General features: G+C 45.6%; 1 protein-coding gene across 4 annotated transcripts in view; it reads right to left on the bottom strand.

The window, feature by feature from the left end:
- Positions 1 to 15,726, bottom strand: part of PTDSS1 (phosphatidylserine synthase 1) — a 61,284-nt gene that overhangs the window by 9,466 nt on the left and 36,092 nt on the right. For all 4 annotated transcript variants that reach the window (XM_057734744.1, XM_057734745.1, XM_057734746.1 and 1 more), the window contains exons 6-10: positions 14,396 to 14,547; positions 12,214 to 12,355; positions 10,164 to 10,276; positions 6,431 to 6,496; positions 584 to 683 (exon numbers count right to left, since the gene is read on the bottom strand). In XM_057734744.1, the coding sequence (XP_057590727.1) occupies positions 584 to 683; positions 6,431 to 6,496; positions 10,164 to 10,276; positions 12,214 to 12,355; positions 14,396 to 14,547 (573 nt within the window). The remainder of the gene's footprint in view (positions 1 to 583; positions 684 to 6,430; positions 6,497 to 10,163; positions 10,277 to 12,213; positions 12,356 to 14,395; positions 14,548 to 15,726) is intronic.

The following is a 15,726-nucleotide window of genomic DNA, read 5'->3' as shown; positions in this document are numbered from 1 at the left end:
GGCAATCACAGAATTTTAAGCTAAGCAAGATCTTACTTCACCTGAAAGATGAGGAAAAGTCCCAGGACGACGGAGCTGGAGGCCCCAGGGGCTCTTACCTTCCGAGAGGAAAACGCACCCTTCACAGGCCTGGCCTATGAAGTTGGCCCACAGGGAAGAAGCCGCATGGTCTGATTACCTCCAAAAACACCTCAATAGCCTATAAACCCCACTCCATCACTTCGTACTTAAACCCTGGACAGTAATACGTGTGTTACAGGGTACTGTAACTATCCTTGTGCCCTCAAGGCAGGCCCGACATTCTCAGCGAGGGTAGATGCATCCTCACAAGCAAAGTAAATGAGTGTGATGCGCCTGCCGAGGGCACGGGACCAGAACCTGCAAAGCTGACCAGTTTTGGGTGCCATGTGGTCCTGTGTTTATTCTTGAACTTCCGACTAGTGGCCAATCTTGGGTTACTACAGGTAGAATGTCTGTCTATAAATTTCTAAAGAACCTTGGTGTACAAGAGTGTTTTGTTTTGTTTTGGAAGACACCATGGGGAGTTTAACTAACACTTTTGGGTAAAAAAGTAATGACTTACCACACAAAGAAGCCAAAGCATAACATAGAGTATCTGGGTCTTAGAGAAGAGATCCTGTCCAAATTTTATGCAGACAATAGCTTCCAGGAAACCAATGACCCTGTTAGAAAAAGAGGTTACATATGAATTCACCTTAGAGCCTTACGCATTACCACAAATATGCATAATTCCATCAAAAAGTTCAAGTGGTCACAAGATTTCTGCCCCAAACACTGGAAGCAGGTCCCCTACAAAATGACATTGTCCTAGCCCACTGTGCCTTCTTCAGAAATAATATGCATTATTATATATACATATACATTTAGATGTAATAAAAAGTTTATTTTACTCTTACTCTTCTTTTTCTCAGACTATTGTTTTTTAGACCCGCTTTAGGTTCATAGCAAACTTGAGGGGAAGGTACAGAGTCCCTATACCCTCTGCCCCCACCCACGCACCGCCTCCCCCACCGTCAGCAGCCCCCACCAGAGGGGTACATCTGTCACAACTGATGAGCCTGCACGGACACATCACAATCCCCAAGGCTCACAGGTTACATCAGAGCACACTCTTGGTGCTGCACGTTCCATGGGTTTGGACAGATGGATAATGACAGGTGTCCACCATGAGAGGGTCACGCAGAGCAGTTTCACGGCCATAAAACCCCTCTGCGCTCTGCCTACTCATCCCTCTATCCCTCCCCAGAAACAGTAAAATATTTTTTACATCTTCCTTCCTCACAGACCACAACCTCAACTCGTACATTTTCACAGCTAGAGGTCTCCTGGTATCATCTAAGTCAGAGCCTATCTCAGTGGGTGGACAGACACCCCCTTGGGCTGGAACCCGCACAGGGCCAAGGAACCTACTACTTCTGTGGGCAGCTACTTCTGCTGCTCAGTTTCTTTCGCTGTTGGGAAGTTGCTCCTTGTCTCAGGCTGGCATCTGTTCTACCCTGGTCCTAACTCTGCCCTCTGTAGTAGGGGGCTGTGATCCTTCCAAGTGAGTTTTTCAGTACCTTGAAGGCAGCACATTCCCTGCCAGCCATCTAAGAATTTCCAGATTTAATATCCTCTAGTTCTGCTGATGAGAAGAACCCTTTATCCTCTGTCTCTGTAAGCAATTTCACTAAATACAAAAATGTTAAAAAAAAACCCCAAAACTGCCCTGTTTTACTCTTTAATTAAAACATCAAAGAAAAAAGCCAATCTTACATTATACAACTCCATTCATGAATATAAAATCAGAACTTTATTAAGGTCCAGAGCTTGAAGGTAAGAACGGGTGAGGTGAGGGTGACATAGCTAGCTGGGCACGCGATCCCAAAGACTACCAAGGAATAGCAATTTCTGATAAGGCCACTGTAGGTATTCCTTGCTCACGACGGAATTTGGAGGGACTGCTCTGGTTGCACAGATAATCTCTAAAAAGGCAGGAAGGGGCCCAGATGGCCCTGGGTCCCCTCCCCACTGGCAGACACAGAGGTCACTGCCACGGTCAAAAGGATGGACGGCTCTAAACAACGGAACACCTGGAGTCAGAACCACCTGGGCAAAGCAGAAAGTCTCCTGGACGTGTCTCTAGGGAGTCTGGGGCTGTCTTGTTCTCCAGCCCCAACGAAACAAGGTTAGGAGTGGCTGCCTGAACCCCCCTTGCTCCCTCCCTCCCTCCCCCAATAAAGTCAGGCACATGCGAGAGCAGGGCTGAGGTCGACCGTCACGCTGAAGCCTAAGCTGCAAGCCGACACTAGAGGGCAGCGAGGCAGCAAGGGGAAGGCTGTCTGCTAGCAGACACAGCACACGCAACCTCTTGCTGGGACCTCCTGAAGGACTACAACAGAAACTGTTCAGCCCAGGAAATAAGTGTGCCTACCTGCCCTTAACCAGACAGAACACCTAGAGCTTACTGTGAGAGGTTTCTGGATATTCAAGTCGACTGAGGCACCTTTCAAGAGCTTGGTGACCAGCAGACTAGAGCTGTGTTTCTCAGACTCCTGTGATCTGAGACCCACGGCAGGAAACACATTTCTCATTGTGACCAAGTACAATGACACACATACACACACACACAACTGAAACAAAAGTCACACAAAACAACTGTCCCTTTGCTCTGACATTTTCCTATTCTAGCATTTTCAGAAAACGCTAGTCAGGACCCACTCAATTGACTGCATAATGACCTGAAGTTTGCCCTAAAGACCAGTGTTCTTCAGTCAGGAACTTTAGGATATGACCCGATCCCACATGCTGAGGAATCTTAGCTAAGCTGTTGTCTATGAAGGCGACCTTGAGCACTGGGTGGGGGAAGAGGTCAGGAGTGAGGGGAAGGGGCAGAGTGAGGTCAGGGTAACGCGGGCCTTGAGGGCCACCCCGGAGCTTGGTTTCAGTCTGAGGGACATGGGAGCCCCTGGGGGGTATGGAGCACAGGGGAGAATGTGATTCATTTCACATTTTAAGATGATCATTCTGGCAGCTGAACTGAGAACTGCTGTAAGGAGCCGAGTGGAGCAGGGAGGCTTTTCCTAGTCCACGGCGAGGACCCCGGGGCAGATGTGGGGATGTGGGAAGCGGCGGGAACTGGGATGCATCACACCCACCCGATCACACGGACACTTTACCCACCACCCTCCCTGGCCCTTAGGGGGTGATAGCTGAGCTGGGCCTTAAGTAGACAGAAAACACTTTCAATCGTGCTCCATGGAACGTTCTGACTGCCCAAGAACCCCCGGGGCAGGATGGAGAGGGTGAGAAGGGGGCAAAGGGTCCTGGGTGGCATACCCAGAACCATTCTGCTCAATTGTTTTGCTGTATATTAGGGTCTGGAGGAAGATGTCATTGGAGGAAAGGGATTTTCTAAAAAAACTGTTGTGACTACTGCAGAGGTTTGAGGCTGTCAGTGCAGGTGTTTTTTGAGCAAGGGAACAGAGAGTGGCAGCAAAAAGGGTGGTCAATCTGGAGAAGGATGGGATGGAGGGGAAGATACCGGAAAAAGGAAAATGGCCATGAAGCTACCCCTGCAGTGTGAGCGCTGAGGGTGGGGAACAGGCGTGTGGACCAGAGGGAAAGCGGTGTGAGAGGCTGTGAACAAAGATCAACCTGAGGATGGTGGTGACCTGGGAGTGCTGGGGTCAGGAAGCCAGTGGGTTAGGGTGGTCTGACAGTGACCAGCCTCTAGTCTGGGGGCCCACGCACCACTGACTCTGGCCCAACCCCTGGAGGCCCAACCCAGGAACTTTCCAGAGGAGGAAAAGTGACTGCTCATTTCTGTTACAGCCAAAGCTTGGATGCCTTCCTCCCAGGGCCAAGGATTTCAACATCTTTTCTTCGTAAACCAGCCCGATTCTTTGCAGGCACAGGAACTCAATTACAGCTGGGGGGGAGTTGGGTGGGGGCAGAGGCAAAGATGAGGATGATTTCCTGTGCACACCTGAGGAATCTGTCCGCCTCGCTCTGGCCTGACACGCCCTCGGAGCTGCAGTCGCGGGAAGAAGCTGCAGTCACATTCCACGCTCCTGCCTCACCCTGGCGGGTTCCCCTTCCCCGGCTGGATGGAGTCCAATCTTGGCTGGGCCCAACACGTTTAGGCATATAAGGCTGTAAAGTTCAGATCTACAGCACAACTGCAGGAGGCCACGTGGTAAGTCTGTATTTCCTTACATCAGCAGCAGCTAATGCCAACTTCTTGAGGGTGTCACATTGCGAGAGGAAGAAAGCGCCCTCTTGAGGAGAACACGATGCAGGGGTGTGGGAGTGGCAGGCAAGCACCTGCTGAGCCCCCGCCCCCCGCCGCCCCAAAGGCAGCACATGACCGTCACCACACGGGCTCCTACTCTGTTCCGCTCACATCTCCACACCTCGACAGAGCCAACGTCACCCCAAAGGTAGTGAAAACTATAAACCTGGGACTAGTTGTTAAAAGAAATCAGACATTTCAGTGTTTGCTGTTTTGAGAGAAGATGAAAAAAAGACAAAATAAGGGCAACAGGGAAGCCTGGGGAAGGAAGGGGCAAAAGATGGGAGGTGGTGGCCTCCGAGGGGCAAACACCAGAGAAGAGGCTGGAGGCCGGGCCTCCGGTCTCACCTTCACGGGCCGACCTTGCGGACTGCGAAGAGGCAGCTCCTGCCCCTGTGCGCACACCAGGCGGCTCCGCCCTGTGTGATTTATGAAGAGGGACTTGCTATTTTCCAGCACGGCCCATGGGTTCTCAAGGTTCACCAATCTTGATAGTACCATTTGGGAGTCCTTGATTCTCAATAAAGCATCCTACATTAGCCAGCCGACCTCTGCATTTCAGATCATGTGCATTTCACTCTCCTTCACCACTTTTCAGCAAGCTGCAGCTTCCTGTGCTGGCGGCCGCTCCCTCCCACTCCCTGGTCTAGCTCCTCTCAGCCATCTCTCCCTGCACAGGGATTCTATTTTCAGGCTGCGAGATTAGAAAAAAACTGCTGTAACGCTACCTCTCTCTCTGATCCCCATCGCCTTTTCCTCAACAGGTACGTAGAGCTCTGTGGAAAATATACCCACTCACAGCAGAGTAAGACCTTGGCAAGGACTTGCAAACATGAAGAGAAAAATGCACATGGAATGAAGATGCGCATGAAAGAGGAAGAGCTCAAAGGCAGAAAAGGTCCCCAATCCTTGGACAAAACAGTAGGAAGGCAGCCCATTTCCCTCTTCCTGTGACACAACTATATTAGAAATCTGGTGGATGTAGAAATTCTCTCTCCCACCAGACCACTAAACAACGGAAATCTAATCCATCTTATCATCCTTTAAGCTACTTTGGGTAGAAAAATCAGTTTATATCACAGAATTTATGAGAAATAGTAACAATGGCCCTTTGTCTTCTGGGGAGAGGGTGGTGGGAAACTTGCCTAAATCAAACCTGAGTAACCCCCCAGAATCTGGAGTGAGAACTGGACACACACACACACACACACACATGTTTGGAATAAATGACTATGCAATGTAAGGAGCAAGTATCTCTAAACAGTTGATGTCTTTGGATGATCTTTAGTTTCTTCTTTTCTGAATTATCAACATGCGTGTATTATGGGGGGGGGGGGGGAGTTATTCTGTTAAAAAATTTGTTGGGGGTTTTGTCAGATTTTCTTCATGCTGTCCACACTCAATTTAGAACCTAGATTAGGTCCTGAATCTAAGCTCCCTGAGACTGAACTTCACATACAGATGTGCCGGACGTCTCTGGAACTTCGGTTGCTAAATGGCATGGTGAGATGTTGATGGTATTTAAGCAGAAGAGCACTTATCTGAGACACTGAAGAGCGTCTCACATTTAATATTGGGGGTTAAACTGGATAACCTCTGGTTTCTTTCAAATCATTTAAATAACTGTAAGTTCAGATACAGCATCTGCATCTGTAATGAGACAATAAATTGTCACCATGTAGTATGTGTTAGTCCTCTTTGGGACAATAAAATTAGACTCTGGTAGACAGCAAGCAGCTGCTCTGTGAGGTCTTTCTGGTGTGAAAGTAACATGAAGTGTGGTTAAGCCCATCATGAAATGTTGTGCCAAACTCACCATTGATTTCAGAGGGAATTTGAACAATTCATTTTCTGTCTAATTTATTTCAAGAAACAAGGTTTCTAAATTCCACGTGAAAAATATCTTTTGATTTCCTAATATTTTTTTAAAAGGCAGTTTCTAAACCCTCTTTCTATAATTTGACAATTATTCTAAATTTAAGTCAGAAAAGGAATGTTAAAAATGAAAAACACACAAAAGCAACATATAGTCTTTATAGGAAAATTGCACTGAAAGACACTTAATGTAGGGTCAAGAAATAACCAAAGAAATTTAGAAGCTAAAGTGGTTTTAAACGTCCATAAAAGATTACTCACCCAAACACCCAGCACTGTGTTCCCACGCGCTTGCACTGTGTGTCGGTGAGGTAAGCATAGTACTGTCTGAAAGAACAAAGGCGGAATTCACTGAGAGCTCCTGGAAGACCAGCAAGTCAATATAGAATTAAATCAATCTGACATAGTGAGTATAAAAAATGTCAGCCTTGTTCCACATACTTGAGCTGCCTGGTCTAGTATCATTCAAGGGAATAGGAAGCCAGTGCCTGTTGAAACTTTCCTGTAAGAGGCTAAGAATTTGGACTGGGTTGGAGGGAGGCGGTTTAAAGAGCCAGATTACTGGCAAAGGCAGTCTTTATTTAGACACAGACTCCCTAGCCTTGAGCCAAAGCCACCCCAGGTGGTGCTGCAGTCTCTCTCCATGGAGGTGATTCCAGAAGGTCACCTGCATGGTCACTGTCTCCTCTGGCTCTCTCCAGGACAAAGGTTGCTGATTGTGACCAGGCAAGAAATATATACATTTGTGGCTCTAAGAAACTGGAATGGGACTGTAGCTGCAGCTCACTGTCACCGAGGCCATAGACTTTGAATGTAACTGACACGATCAGAAAAGAGGTGATGACATGGAGCTGAGAGGCTTAGTGCAGCAGCCATCCAATAGAAATATGGTATGAGCTGCAAATGCAATTTAAAGTTTTCTAATAACCGTGTTAAAAAAGTAAAAGGGGAAGAGATGAAATTCATTTAAATAATTTATTTATACATATCCAATATATTGAAAACATTATAAAGAAGCATCTCATATTGTGTTGACACTAAGCCTTCAAGGTTCAGTGTGTATTCTACGTGGACAGACCATTTCAGGGCAACCGGTCACGCTCGCAGTGCTCAGTAGCCACACGTGGGACAGGCTGCCTGTAGGACAGCGCAGGCTTAGAGCCTCATAACTGCCCCTGAAACTCAACCCATCCCTGAGGAGGCAGCATCTGAACCAGGAGCTCATCATCTTTGGGGGGGGAGGTGGGGTCACAGACTCCTCTGAAGGTTTGATGAAAGCTATGACAAAGGCACAAAAACCACGTGCACAAAATTCTGCATTAAACTTTGGGGGGGGGGGGGTCCACGGATGCCTAAAGCTCACCCATGAACATGGCCTCTGTACCCCAAAGTGAAGAATTCCAGCTATAAAGAATTCAGCTTTTCCTCTAACTTCACACTACCATTACCTAATCTGCTTTTGCCAGTTCAGCTGCTTTACTCATTGTGTCCATGCCCTTATACTGCACATTATATTATTAGATTAAAAGAATGTTCACTCAAATATCTTCTCAAAGTAGAGTCATGTGAAAGTGTAACCAAAAAGGAAGAAAATGGAGATGTGGTATGTATGTATGATTTATACTGAAGCCTATGAGTTTTCTCTCCTTTTAGGGCCTGGCATTTGCTAATTGGCATGGCTGTGTTAAGACCCATTAGAGCACTTCCATCGTCCCAAGAAGCTTGTCAAACCATCTCCTTACCTAGGAATAGCCTCAAGGGGTATAGGGACACAGAAAGTGACTAATTTTTAAACAAAAAGAATCGTGTGGAAACCCACAGGGTTTGGCAAAAATTTTAAGGCGCTCTCAAAAAGTCCAAACGCTGGACTTTCAGTCTCTGGTTGAGTCTCTAGTTTTTGTTGTGAAATGTTTAACAGTACTGAAATTTCATGATAAATCACATGTGATTTGCTCTTCTGTTTTATAAGAGATTTCTTTCCTTGCTTAATTGACTTTGTTGATTGCTCCTAATTTTAGGAAGGAACTGCTGCTAATCTTTCCTCAAAATAACGGGAAGCCTTGAACTAAATCAAATTTAAAATACGGTGGGGAGGCTCCCATCAGCCAAAGGAAAACTGCATTCATGAGGTGACTATACTCTTCAACAGACCACCGGTCTATACAGCGACAACGGGCCGTGGTTTACCAGCTGCTACTTTTCTGCTTTTATATACACACATATACAATATACGAGGGTGAGTCAAAAATTATCTGCACTCTGGCTGTAGAATTTATTTTAATTAACTTTTAGAAAAGACACATACATCATTTTTTGACATAATCTCCTTGCTTTTCAATACGCTTTGTCCATCTGTCAACAAGCTTTTGTATTCCCTCATTAAAAAATGTTTTAGGCTGAGCTATGAACCATGAATGCACCCGTCTTCACTTCTTCATCAGAAGTGAATCTTCGTCCTCGTAGGGCTGCTTTCAGGGGACCAAACAGGTGAAAGTCTGATGGAGCAACATCAGGACTACAGGGAGGATGCTTTAACACCTCAAAACAAAGTGTTTGCTGAGTGTCGACAGTGTGGTCAGAAGTGTGCGGACGTGCACACCCTCATCAGGCCACAAAAAACGAAATCACTGCACCTGCTCTTTTTTTGTGCAAATCACAAGTGGGGCATCCATTTTTGCTTGCACCGCAGTTACAAATGAACTGATGTAACACGCTGACATTTGCACAGCAGTGACTGGGGAGACAGTAGCCTTGAATAAAAAGCACTGATAAGACAGTGTGGCCAACAGAAGTTTTAATATAACTGGAGTGCGGATAAGTTTTGACTCACCCTCATATAATAAATACATTTGTAATAACGAAGGAGGACAAGAAGAGTTGCTGGCTGGGAGGGGAGGCGTACATCTGACCAAGGAAAACACCCATTCTCCTTGGCAAGCGAGACCTTCTACTTGTGTAGTTCACAAGCGCATTAAAAATAATGAATTAAGTTATTCTACAGCTTTTAAAGAGCAAACTCTTTTAACTGCTTAGTTTGTATTTGTATCAGCTGTGCAGAGATCTTGGGCGTTTCTACTGATCAATGCTCGTATTCCATACTAGTTATAAATCCCAAATGCCATTTCCATTTAGGAGAAATGAAACAAATGAGTGTTTTGAAGTTCACTGGGATCTGTCCAAGTGGGGCACAGACTCTGAAGAGTGCCTCATCTCTAGAGCCCTACATGAATCATGAATTCAGGGGAAGGGTGGCATGGAAACCTAAGCTTGTCCCCGTTGTCCTGGAGGACCACAGGAAGGACATTTTTAAAAGGAAATTAATTGGCTCTAAAAGAACTAATAAAGTCTCATTCTAAAAATAACATCATTTATTACTTCAATCCACCATAAAAAAGTTTGTATTTTTCAATAATCTCATGAAGAAAATCTCAGCATTTCTATGACTCATTTTGTTTTAAATAGGACAGTAAGAGGAAAAAAAGAACAGCAGTGAAGAGTGTAAAGGGATTTGAAAAAAATGGCGTGGTGTTGGTCTTTGTGTTACTGAGGTCTGAGATGCAAAATGTTTTCTTCATATTCTGGATGTATAAGTCTTTCTTTTCCCCCCCCTTGATGTGTAATTCTTTTTTTTTTTCATTGCAGCATTATTTTCTTTTCTTTCTTTTTTTTTGCTGTACACCAAAGTGAATCAGCTGTATTTATACATATATCCCCATATCCCCTCCCTCTGAAGCCTCCCTCCCACCCTCCTTATCCCACCCCTCTACGTCATCACCCATCATCGAGTTGATCTCCCTGTGTTATGCAGCAGCTTCCCATTAGCTATCTATTTTACATTTGGTAGTGCATGTCAATGCTTTCTCTAGATGTGTAATTCTTTGGAATGACATTTTCACGGAAAATCTGCTAGTTTATGTGACTTCCCTTATGCTACACAAGACGACAGAAAGCAGGTAAACATGCTCAAATGACGGTCAGGCTAACGCAGAGTTACCTCACAGTGGGAGCCGTGATGCCACCAATAAAGAGAATTCTACACCAACTTAATGGATGACTGGCTTGGAACACAAAGATATGTTTCAGGAAGAAGGTATTCAACTCCGTCAGCTGCAAGAGAAGGAGGCGTGAGTCAACCTGGTGCTTCGTGCTAAGTCATGAGCATCTATTCCTTCAGTGGACATTCTACAGCTGAAAATAACAGGTATGTTCAGAGCATTTTCAGAAAATATATTGGGTCTCAAAGGGTTGCTATTTAATCTGGTATCAGCCAGTTCAACACAGGCACCAACGAGGGGGTCCAGGGGAGGTGCTGGGTGCTGAGAGGGGAACAGGGGGCCTTGGGCATTTGCCGTGTTTCCAGGTTCGGGTGGCTGTCACCTGGCTCAAGGGTGTGAGCTGCTGGGACCGTCAGGAGAGGGATGCTTTGAGAACAACGACACCATGAAAACAAATCTGTGCCACGGAACACCTCCTTGGCCTGACGGAAATCGGGCCAGGTCTCAACCAGGTCCGACTGCAAGAAAGCAAGCTCTTCAATAACTAAAAGCAGCTTGAGGTGCATCCCTGAGGGATGATTATGGACCTGTTCAGCTTGCACCTGGGACTGAGCAGATCCTTCACCGAGGTGGCTCTTAAAAGTGGGCGTGGGATTGGTCCAGGCTTCACCTGGCGGTGGGACTGCTCCCTGAGGGTAGCGCCTGGTGCTGCTCACCACATGACCAGTCCTGACAGCACAGGAAAGATGTCCACCAGGAAATGTGTGCTCAATGCCCAGAGTCCCTTGCATGTCCCCTCCAGATTAAGCAAGGGGCAGAGATAAGGAAAGGTCACTGCTTGAAGAGCACATCACACGGACCAGCAGGTTCATTTCAGTGACATAAAATGTGCGGCAACTTCCCACAGAGCTGATTTTAAGGATATAAAATAAAAACAGTTCACTCATTATCACCACGTAAGGAAAGCTGATCACGGCACCGTGCTCACGATGAAGGGAAAGCAGGCCCTGTGGAATTCTGCAGTCCTAGGAGCACATTCTGCTCTCTCTTCTGGGTAATCCAAATTCTTTCCAGATCCTCGTAATAAAAGAAAACCTCTACCTTCCCTGGCACTGCCCCATAAGGGAAAACTTAATTGCAATCCATGTACATGCCCTTTTTATATAAGCTGACTTCCCTAAACCATGGTGACTATGTAACTGTTCGCACACACTTCTGTAGCCATAAACCCCAGTTATTGAGATGGGCAGCATTACTCTTCCTCTGTGGACAAGGACTGTCTGTCTCTAAAGTGACACATGCCGATTTTCTCCTTATGTTGGGAGTATTTTGTACATATGTGTTCAAAATATATCTGATGATTCTGAAAGACCCCTCAGGTGAAAGCTGGTTTCCCTCAGCTAGTCCGTCAGAGTTGTGAAACAATTAACCTGGGGACAGAAGGGTCAATAAAAAAGGCTGCCTCTGGAAAACAAAGCTGCTGGGAGACCCCGGCTGTCTGAATCACTTCAGTCTGCCTGGAACAAGGGCCTGCCTCCCTCCACCACCCACACCAGACTTGAGGCCCCGGGTCCTCAAAGGGCTCCAATCCCCATGGGTAGCAGAGGGCTTCTTTATTTAGCACGCCACAAATTACCCAAAGTGGTAACAGCTGAGGCACAATTGTAACACTCAAACACTGAATTTGGACTGTAAGAAAAAGCCTTACATTTGTTACCTTGGTCCTGAAAACAGTCATTCTAGAAAGCAATCCAATGCGTAACTCACTGGGTTATAGATGCTGAGCACAAGGTTTTTACAGGGAATTGTAATCTGTTTCCAATCGGTAACTCCGAGACCCATATTTTAAAACGTCTTCACGATGAAGGAAGACCTTAGGCGTAACAGCATCACTGTTTAATTATTCTATATGCCAGCTGCAGAATATTACATCTTCTAAAGCATTGAGCTGAGAAGCAATGTCACCCAGCATGAACCCTAAATTCCTGGATGGTTTTTATGTGTTTTGTTTTGTTTTGTTTCCTACTTCTGAGCATCTGAAAAAAATACCTGCCAGATGATCATGAAAAGGTAAACTCCAGCCACTCTCTGAAAAGACGATTTGGGGTCAAACCACCGAACGTAGGTCCAGCTAGCAGGAGTGAACTGGAGCACAGCTCTTTTGATTTTCCCAGTGGTGGTGTGGATGTCCCTGTAAGCAGAAAACAGCTCCGCTGAAAGTCCAGAGAGATAAGCAAGGGTAAAGGGGGAAAAAAATCAACAAAAAAAGCCCCCAAAACAATAAAAAAAAAAAGACATTGATTATTTTACAACTAATGCTCAGAAAAAGAAGATTCCTTTCTATTTGAACATCTCTCCAACAGCGGTCTCTACTCAGGTGACGCACTGAGTGCAGCACACCTGGTGGGGAGCGTCAGCGATGACAAGTACAGTGCAGAGGCCAGGCCACTGCAGGGCCAGCGCAGACCTGTTTGTGAACTGGTAACAAAAGAAGCTGAGGGACACTGGGGACAGCCACCTGGAACTAGGCCAGGAAGCGCGAGGACGCCAGCAAGGACCCGACTCCCACCCACCTTAGGGAGCGCTGATAAAACAGAGAACATGCTCACATGTGAGGCCACACAGCATTTCCTCACCCTACAGCTTCCTTAGTTAAGTGAACAGTTCCGGGTGATGAACAATGATTTTTAACCTTTCTTAGTTTCCGTCCTAGAAATCACTCAATTTCATATTCCTATGATAGAAACAAACAGTCCCATGTTTCACAGATGGGAACACTGAGGCTCTGAGAGAGGAACTGGCTGACACCGGCTCACCTCGCAAGAGCTGGGGGTAGATTCTGGCCCTCTGGTGCTAGACCAGGAGAGCCAAAATCCAAGGTAATAGTATTAAATAAATGGTAAAGATTTTTTAATTCAACAAAGATGTATATCAAGGACCTTTAGGTCTTAGACACTGTTTTAAAGTGCTGATGGCACAAGGATGAACGGGACAGGCCTTTTATTCTTGGTGGGGGGGAGTGGAAGGAAACCAGGTTTGTTCCTTGATTCACTCACCTACCCACCAACAAGTATGCAGTGAGAAAAATCTCCCAGCAAGAACCTCTGAGGCACAAGGGCAACAAAGAGATAGAGGCTATTCAAAAATAAACAATGACGAATAACCTGCATATAAAAAATGGTGAAACTTCATGGAAAGAGGTAGAGAAAGATGGGAATAAACAGAGATACAGTGTGATGGAGAACCAGAATACTTAATGCAGTGAAGAGGTTAATCTAACCTGATCTATATTCATTCATATATTTAATGTAACAGAAAAGAAGACCTATGGGACTTTTTTGCTCATTAGTTGCACTTATGTCTTGGGAGCTTGACAGGATGATTCTCAAGTTGAATTTGAAGCATAAATGTATGAAAATAGGGAAGCATTATGGAGTGTTTAAGGAGCCAGACAGCATGATGCAAATTCAGACCCAGCTGCTCGCTAGCTGGGTGTCCTCAGGCAAATCACTAAACTGAAGCCTCAGTACTGTCATCCCTGAAATGAGGAGAATGGTACTGTCTACCTCTATGACTGAAGTAAGGCTCAAATGAGACACTGCCTATGAAGTTTGCTTGAAGCAAAACCAAGCACCTCTACAGATTTTGTTACATTGTATACTGTCTGAAATACATTAAAAAGTGCCTTTTCAGGTCAGTGGCCAAAGAAAGGATTGTTCAGGAAAGGGAAGGGGAAAACTGATTAATCAAATACAATAACATTGTGAAATCTCCCCCTTGCAGCATACACCAAAATAAATTTGAGATAGAATAAATAACTTACTTACAATTGCCAAGCCCATGGACTTTGTCCTCAGGCCCACAAGAAGCCATCACAGGGGGATGACATGATGGATTTGATGACCTGAGGGAGATCATCCAAGCCATGGTGGCAGAAGGCTTAGAGGGGTTAACCTGGGAACAGGGGACTAGTCAATCCGGCCATGGGAGTCTGAACGCTGACTGGGGCATAAGGATAAAAAGGAAAGGATGGATTTGAGAAACTCGTAAATGATTCAGCATTTTCTGGACCAATGCCTGCAACTGGGTGTACACGCATTTCTGAGTTTCAATTACTAATGTATAACTTGCTCCTTGTCATCGGAGAACGCATGCGTGTTGCGTGCTACGGAGGCAGTTAAATCTACACTGTGAGAAACTGCGACTCAGGGCCCGGAGGAAGACAACTCACTTGAAGCTTGCCCAGTGGTAAGTCCTCATCTCTAAAAACCGGCAGACGACCATGCCCAGCCAGATGCCGCCGCCGTTGCACAGCAGGATGTCCAGAATGACTTGGTCCCACCAGCACTCGGCAAAATTGGGCAGAAGATGCATGAAGAAAAGCTGAGCAACACAAGAGACGGTGGTTGTCAAAAAACAAACAAACAAACAAAAACAACAAACCTCGGGTACCATGCAGAAAGATAACTTTCCTTTTAACAGTACATTCTCTTAGTAAAACGTGTTGACATTTTAGGTTTTCTTGACGTGTTAAAAAAACAAAACAAAACAAAACGAAGGTCTGTAATCAGGTTCTCGTTTTTTATTTTGTGGATAGTTTGCAAATACTGCTAATCCAAACAGCTCCTCTTTTTTTGGACACAGGGCTTTAAAGTAATGACCCATGGTGAAAAATACTACCAGTAAACTACCTTGGTTAATGACAACATGACATGGACCCAGGAGAGGGAAGAGAGCAAAGTTCTCCTAACTGCCTAGAGCCCTGGCAGAATCCTCAAAATTAGCAGCTTGGGGATTTAAGCTGTGTATTTTAGAAACAGTCTATAGATTTTTGGGTAAAATAGTAAGTTGTAAATTAGCCGAATAGGAAATCTCACACTAACTGATTTGTAGTGTTACTCTTTTATTAAGCGCCTACGATGTACAAAGTGATGAGACAAAATGAATCAAGGTTCTTGATCTCAAGGGCAGAGGCCAGACGCTTATTCAGAACCACAAAATCAGGTAAGCTGTGGCAAGTGTTACAGCCATGACATAAGTGGAAACAGCAGGGACACTAAGAGATTCATTCTGATAGATGACAACTGCAGCAGACTTCTGGAAGGAAGACAGGCTGGAGCGGGATCCTCAAGGATAGGAACGACTGATTTCAAGAGATGGAGATGAAGGTGAGGACACTGCAGAAAAAGGGCACAGTGAGATCAAGGGTGGCACAGAAGTCTTTTACGGAAATAGTTTTGTCCAAAAGAAAGGACCCATCGGCTGCGTTGAGCAGCACGGTGTGCTGTGTGGAAGGTCCGCTTTACAAAGGGCTGAAATTATAGACACCACGCCTGGCTGTTCTCTGGAAAGAGGCAACCCCGTAATTACAACCCCCTGAAGTAATATATAATAAATGTTACAAATGAAAACTATTCAGGAAAGCATTTCATAGATTGTAAAACAATACAAATACTGTAAGAGCAGCTTGCCTTCCCGACGTGCCTGCTGCCGAGGGGACACAGAACAGCTACCGCGTGTGGGGGTGAGGGGCTGTGTGCGGACGCCCTCGCTCTGCGCACC

The sequence above is a fragment of the Hippopotamus amphibius genome, chromosome 5 (genome assembly GCF_030028045.1).
Source record: "Hippopotamus amphibius kiboko isolate mHipAmp2 chromosome 5, mHipAmp2.hap2, whole genome shotgun sequence".
In the NCBI taxonomy this organism is placed as follows: domain Eukaryota; kingdom Metazoa; phylum Chordata; class Mammalia; order Artiodactyla; family Hippopotamidae; genus Hippopotamus; species Hippopotamus amphibius.
This window is presented reverse-complemented; position numbering and strand designations above follow the sequence as displayed.